Source organism: Cylas formicarius, unplaced genomic scaffold, assembly GCF_029955315.1.
Source record: "Cylas formicarius isolate icCylForm1 unplaced genomic scaffold, icCylForm1.1 PGA_scaffold_8__14_contigs__length_24414737, whole genome shotgun sequence".
Taxonomy (NCBI): Eukaryota; Metazoa; Arthropoda; class Insecta; order Coleoptera; family Brentidae; genus Cylas; species Cylas formicarius.
Window position 1 is genome coordinate 17,772,311 of NW_026844361.1, and position 7,734 is coordinate 17,780,044.

General features: G+C 37.8%; 1 protein-coding gene across 1 annotated transcript in view; it reads left to right on the forward strand.

The window, feature by feature from the left end:
• Positions 1–6,599, forward strand: part of LOC132706778 (bridge-like lipid transfer protein family member 1) — a 41,190-nt gene extending 34,591 nt beyond the window's left edge. The window contains exons 58-63 of the mRNA XM_060678307.1: positions 2,204–2,506; positions 2,560–2,745; positions 5,424–5,618; positions 5,671–5,801; positions 5,861–6,056; positions 6,113–6,599. Coding sequence (XP_060534290.1) covers positions 2,204–2,506; positions 2,560–2,745; positions 5,424–5,618; positions 5,671–5,801; positions 5,861–6,056; positions 6,113–6,288 — 1,187 coding nt within the window. The 3' untranslated portion in view covers positions 6,289–6,599. The remainder of the gene's footprint in view (positions 1–2,203; positions 2,507–2,559; positions 2,746–5,423; positions 5,619–5,670; positions 5,802–5,860; positions 6,057–6,112) is intronic.
• The last annotated feature ends 1,135 nt before the right edge of the window (positions 6,600–7,734 follow it).

Here is a 7,734-nt window from a genome sequence, read left to right on the forward strand (position 1 = left end):
TGCTGAAAATTTCATACATTTATCTCTTTTAATCCATTTTTTAATTAAAAGTGCTTAAAATTTTCATTATAAAAAAAAAGTTGTTAAAATCAAAATTTTAAAAAATCGTTTGGGGGACCCATTTTCCATCATAAGAATATATATAGATAAAATTTTTATGATCAAGTGGTAAATGGGGGGTCCACTTGACGTGATCTTACTCCATCGCAAGCCTAATTAAATTAATAATTTTTTTTTCAAAAACGCACAAAGAAAATTTGTCAGTGACTATACAAAAAATCCCTAGTGCAGATGTTAACGCTTAACGGACATAGGGCGTGTAAAATCCCAAAATTTTCAAAATCACACTGTATGTAAAACTCTTAAATAGCTATGACGTTTCTGTAAATAGTACCTTTTAGGGAGAATCGCAGTAAAACACACACACTGTATACTTTGTCCCAAATTGCTTGTAATCACAGGGTTTCTCTATAACCGACAGAGATAGGATTTGGAGATAGACTCTGTGCCAGTTTTTCGTGAAACTTTGAATGCCGCAAATAGTCTAATCCATCACCACGCAACAAATTTAAACACCATTTGTTTAACTTGGTTTAATTGATCGAAATTACAAAATAGAATGTCTCAGCAGAACCGCGAAACTTCGTTGACAAAATCTTTGACCACCTGGTCATTCACTGTTTTTCAAGCCCAAAAAAATCTCGATTGGTCGTGATTTTCCCTACACTCGCTACCAAAAATTCAATTCATTAATAGTTTCCGTAACAAATAACTTCTATTAGTTGTGTCTTCACAAACTCTCACTCTTATTTGCAAACTTTTCTTATTGATGATAAAATTAATCTGTACTACTCCACTGGCAGTCTTGATAGTAGCCTAATTACGCGTATTAAGGCCCTGTTGTTATAAGTTAAGAATTATGAATTAAAAATTAGTAAAATTATATGTATTTAAAACTGCAGGCAACGATCGTTTAATTTTATTCGTTAGACATCAGAACTAATTGTTCCGAGACATATGTAACTAGGACAAGTGTGGGTTAATGTTTCTTATTCTTATAATAAAGTGTATCCCGTATTTTTATTTAATGCTATTGTGGCCTTTGAATGTTCATTTGTTAGAATGTTTATCGTGCAATGTGTTGTAAGTGTAGAGTGAGAAATTACGGACGACGTTAATTTTTTTTTAGAGCTATAGATATAGAACCAGCATATGTTTATTTATGTTTACGTGTGTATGTTCATCCAATCAAGTCACCATCTTAAGATTTTTCATTGCGAGTATGACAGTGGGATGCCCGGCTGAGTCGTCCTGTTGTTTTTATCTGATTTGGACTGAACAAAATATCGATTAGGCTGGGTCCAGATTCATTAACTAGATTCTTTCAACTATGTGATATATGGAATATAGAATAGAATATCGCTTACGAAAAACCTTAAACTTTTATTAAAACTTAAAAATAGGTCACGTTTAAGATACAAACGTCTTAAGTCAGATATTGCTTTAAATGAGTATAGAGAATTACGACATTTTGTGAACTCCTGTGTGAGAGCCGAGAAAAGGGCATATTAGCCAAGTTCATTTAATACTGATCCTAAAAATTTTTGGCGTACTTTCAAGAGACTTCGAGCGCATATTAATCCTACTTTAATGTTCGAAAACAATTTTGGCCAACCTGATAGTTTTAACGTCGCTTTTATTTCTTTTGGTGGTGTTGATCCGGAGTTTGTTTGTTTGTTGTTTGTTAATATAAAAATTGTTTTTTTGACTACTCTATATTTAGTATATATATATATATATATATATATATATATATATATATATATATATATATATATATATATATATATATATATATATATATATATCACTATATCACTTTCCTTGTTAACAAGTGTCTGCCGACGAAGATTATTGAGAAAATTGCGGCTTAACAACTTCGTCAGTTCCTATGCGATAACAAAATCCTCTCAATCTGGTTTTCGACCCCTTCACAGTACTACTTCTGCCTTGCTTGCTTATCTCATATTCTTGGACTATAGCAAAGCCTTGGGTCATTTCCTTCTCCTAGCTAAATTGGAATTCTTCGGGATAAAAGGTATGCTCTTTCTTATTTTAAAAATTTTCTTGGTCAGAGATACCAAAGGGTAGGAAATACTCATTCATATACTGTTCATTATTATTATTATATTCAATTTTGAAGGTCGCGAGTCGGCAGCGGCCGCGCAAGCCACTCAAACCCAAGGACCGCCCCCCGACGCTCGCCACCACCGTCACTGGCAGAAGGTGCTCGCCCAAGTGGCCGGTCTACAGCTGAGCACGATGCACGTACCCCTGCCAGCGTCGGGAACCGTGTTGGGCGGTTCGATGGAATTGAGCGGCAACAACGTCTCGTTGGCCTGTTTCCACGGTATCAATTTCAAAAGCAAGAGCTGGGCCCTGTTTAGCTTGAGGGAGCCGTGCATCACGTTTAACACGGAAGGTCAAGAGATACCGTCCACTAGTGGTAAGTGTCAGCGTCGATTGTCTGGAAGGGCTCGATGGGATCGATTCGGTTAGCAGATGGAAGACCCGCGCAGGACGTTCACGTGGTGCAGACTCTGATCTGCAGTTTGGGGTTGCATTCGTTGAGGCACTTGTCGATGGCGACGGTGTGCAAGATGACGAGGACCGTGGTGTTCCCGCCCCAGTTCAAAACCCTACAGGAATGGTTCCACTACGCTTTCGCCAATAGCCAAATTGACGGTAAAGTTCTCGACGCTATGTTTATTTAGCACTTTACCATCTAGAAAGATGCACATAAACCATTAAGCTATTCGAAGCAGTTCCTGATTAAAAGCACTCGCGCTTTTCAAACTCCTTAACTCTGGAATACAAATCTTATCGATTTAGTAGTAGTAGTAGTATTATGTATATTTGATCTCCTTTCAAGTAAGTTCCCTTAATAAACCGCTAGGTGTCGTTGTTCGGTTTTATAAATGTATAAATGTAGCATATTAGTAAGTTAATTGCAGTTCAAAATTATTCACATTTTCTTCTTTTGCAACTTTTGCAGTCTGCTAGTCAATAATAAAGTGAGGCAAAATAATAATCTTGCGCACCAAGGCCTAGTGTATATGGTTAACAAAATGTAACTGGATATCCAATATAACAACTAAATAGGTCATTTCAGAAACAAATTTTATCACCAAACAGTTAAGCCAAGCTCAAAATGTTTCTTATCAATTACCATACAATTTGTTTTATTCTTAACCTATTTCCGTATAACCAGTCATATAAGATCTCAAGCTCACGGTTCATTCCTCTGTGAGTTGTTAGTAATCCTTCGCAGCAACACATATTGTTGTATCGTGCGCCAACAGACAAGAAAGATTCTTCAGAACTACACACACATCATTCACATAAATATTAGATAGATAAACAGTAACACCGAGAAGATTAAATGCTTAGTAACATCCAAAGATGTAAATATCTGGGTGCAGAAGTTACGGGAGCCTTCTCAACGATGTACGAGAGCAAACGATGAAAGCGGCTCGAATAGCGGGATGTATGAAAGAAATTGTATGGAAGAACAAATACTTTAATACGGAGAGCAAAATCAAGATATATAAAACGGCTATAAGACCCATTATAGCATACGCAGCAGAAACAAGAGTAAATACAAACAGAACTCTACAAACGATAACAGTTGAAATGAAAATATTAAGAAATATACACAGTAAAACTTTGTATGAGAGAATACGGAATGAGGACATCAGACAGCAGGGCGAAATACAAGACATAGGAAGGTGGGTGAGGCAAAGACGACGATTTGGACAAAGACTGGAGGATGGCAGACTCGTCAGCAACGCAAAGATGAACAACCTAGTAGGGAAAAGATTTTAAGGAAGACAGCCAAAAAGGTGGCGAGAATGCTGGACCTCGTCTTCCGGCAGTAGCCTACTAATAGTAACTGTAATGTAACTTTAAATTTTTTTAAAAACTACTTTGCAAATCGCGTTCATAGTGTCGTATTGGCTGGCGAAACGTCCAAGTTTTGTGTTGTATCAGAGGGCGTAGCCCAAGGGAGTATCTTGGGACCTATACTCTTTTCTTTATACACGTCCTCGTTTTCTCAAACACTGCAAGACACATCAATATGCAGACGATACTCTGCTTTATCATTCTTTCCAATCGAATGATCTGGATCAAGTCGCTCCAAGGCTCATGAAATCGTCAGTCGAGTCCCCGCCGCCCATGGATTGAAACTTAACGAATCAAAAACACAACTGATCGTATTTGGACGGCGTCGGGAGGAGATTGTTAGTAATAATGATTTTATAGTAAACCTAAACGGAACTATTATTAGTCCGGTTAATAAGTGCAAAAATCTAGGTTTAACTATTGATTGTGATTTGCGCTTTTTGGATCATGTCTCTGACGTAGTTCCGAAATGTTTTTACAAACTTAAGCTCTTATATTTGCATAAGGACGTCTTTGATACAAGCATAAGATTGAGACTCTGTGATACTCTGGTTTTGTCACATATTAATTATTGTATTTCAGTTTATTGGCCGGCCTTATTTCAGAGGGAAAGAGATTCGCTCCAAAAATTGCAGAATGCTTGTCTGAGGTTTGCCGTTTTTTATATAAAATTCTACTCACCTATCTGTTTATATGAAAAGTTGGTTAGAGGTGTCCATACCCATAACAGGCTAACTCGTAGTCGTGAACTCCTTAGGGTACTAGGCCTCAAAATGTTTTAATAAGTTACCTTCCAGTGTCAGATGTGCCCCCACGATCTCAGTTTTCAATGAAAGGTTATTTACTTTCTACTTATTGCTTATACTACAGTAATCTGTGACAATCGTACATTACTCTCGTTATAATGATATACTTTGGTTATCTTGTTATTCTCTTGGTCTGTGTCTTGGATATTTTATATGTTATTTGCTTAATCTGGTGGTTGTATGAGCAACTCTGTTGAGTACCGCCACCTACTTTATAAGTTTTTGTAAATATTCTGTCAACATGATTAAAGACATATTATTATTATTATTATTATTATTATTATTATTATATGGTATCCATGTCAGAAAGAAGAAGGATATGAAGAAGAACATTAGATAGCAGAGGTCCCAGAACATTTCCCTATGGTGCACTCCGTATACTCTCAACCTTGCTAGGAAACTTAAAACTTATTCTGGTTCTAGAATCCTGTCCAAATAATCACTTAATCACATCACACTAATTGTTCGCTGATTTGCAAGAATGTTTGTTCCTAAACTCCAATTGTCTCCAATTGATTTACGCACTTCTATTTCCAATATTTTAACAAGTACCGGGAGTAAGTAAATTGGTCTAAAACTCCGCGGTCTAATACTCTGCATACACATACATAGATATATTTACAATGAGTTTAGCAAAGCGTTTTTCTCCAATAGAAGTGGACAAGTTTCCGTCGTTGGAGAGAGAAAAGTTAGAAGGGAGCAACTCAATCGAGCGAACGCGCGGTAGCATCTCTACCCCTAAACTGGCCGACCCAAATCATACGAGGGAGATTATTTTCGCACTGCCCGGATTGCAAATCCATTTGAAGACGGAACACTTGCAAACCGCCAACACCCCGGATCTTAACGGTAGCCGCGAACCCGAGCACTTTATCAGTCGTAATAAATCGTGATTTTGTAGAAGAGAAACCCGTCATAGAATGCAGTTTCATAGTGGAATTTGAAGATCACATTTTCGTCACCGTCGACGCGGAAGCGTTCTTCTTCTTGCACGACCTGATTACGTCCTACTTGCAGGAAAAGGAGAGGGTGGTAAGTAGTAACGACGGGCGAAATATTTGAAAGTCCAGCGTTGCCGGTGTTCTCTATAGCTTAGCGGGTTCGATAAGCGCGGCAACGCCGACCAGGATAAATTTAAATCGGCCCTTACCGACGGCGCGTCCAAAAAAGGTTCGATAGAGGGCGACATATTCGCCAAGGACTGGCGAAACTACAACTGCAAGACGTGGCATTTGGAACCGACCGTCAGACTGTTGAGCGTTGCCGGAAAGTACATCGAACCGTACGGTAGGTGGCGCGCGATATTTTCTTGTGTAGTGCTCGAACTAGAGGTTCTTTTTTAGGCATCGATTACATTCTGCAAAAATTAGGATTCTCCCACGCGAGAACCACCATTCCCAAGTGGCTCCAAAGGGGTTTCATGGACCCGATCGACGCCATCTTGGCAGTGTTGACATTGCGGGTGGTACAGGTAGTCAAGGGAGACGGTAATAAAGAGAAGGAAAAGGGTGATAAGTAGGTTGCTGGGGCTTTGCAACAAAAGTCGTAGATATTAGCTGCGAAACGCATTTAGGGTAGATGTTGCGTCATCAACAAATGTAATCCACATCTCAAATTACCCTCTTTTGTATTGTATTAATGGTGGTGTGTACAGGCAGCTTTCTTTTTGTGATTTCCTAGTGGCTATGGAACGATATTATTAGAAGTTTATAGGCAATGCAAACATATTTTAATTACAGTAGGATCGCGATAATCGAGATTTTACCATATGTACATGTAGACTGAACGTAGAGCACAGTATCGAATCTGTCGTAAGGTAATTATGATGAAGTAAAGTTTCAAAATTGATTTTTGTTAGTTTTTGTCACGTCCATATTTATAGTCAGTCTCTTTAAATTCATTATTTTTATCCTATATACCCACCCAATCCTTAAACATACCAAGACGCTATAGCATTGGCTTCATATCTGTCAATATTTGGGATCCAATTAATAGTATATTATGCAACAAGTGCAGTAAACCGCATTTAGTTTTAGTTTACCGAACGTGTTGCATACTATACTTTTTCTACGACCGTTAGTTTTTGGATACAACATGAATACATTCACTGACGTGACGGTCAGAATTGATAAACGTCAAAATTTAAAACGTTGAAAGCGTTAAAATCCCGAAAATGTCCGAAGTGGCTCTGATCCGTGGGAAACTGAACTGACGTGGTAAAATGACTCCTCCCACACGCTATATCGGTGTCGTAATTAGGTATTTTCCAGATGGGAGTAGAAAAACGACATTTGACTCACGAGTTTATTTGACACAAGCTGAGCGAGTGTTTAATAAACAAGTGACTTAAAAAGTTTATCCAACGTGTTGCACACTATGCTTTTTCTATGCCCGCTAGTTTTTGGGTACATTTTCGCCAAACAACACGAATACATTCACTGACATGACCGTCAGAATTGACAAACGGGAAAATTCAAAGCGTGAGAAATATCTCCGAAAACATCCGATTGCTCCCAAACCCGTGCGGTAAAATCCCGGAAATGTCCGAAATGGCTCCGATCCGTGGGAGTAGAAAAAAAAATTTCCGTAGTTTTTACGGGTTCAGTTTTTGTGCACTTTTTAATAATTGTTAGGAGACTATTTAACGGACTTTGTGATTATTTATCATTAGTGTACTACGCAATTTATATTTTATAAGTACCAAAACAGGAAATAAAACGAGTAATTTATTGGAAAAAAAAAATCATAATTTTTAAAAAATTGCATTTTTTCCCTCTGATTCCGGTTTCACTCAAGACCAAACGTGAAATGAGTAATACTAATATTTATACTAGTACTATGGCATCCTCAAATGATCACTTGAAAATTCACAGTAGTTCCACTGTCCCCTACGCTTCGCATTCCGGTAATTCAATACTTTCGACGGTTTAAAGAGAGGGAGAAACTTTGAGGAAGGCAAATAAAA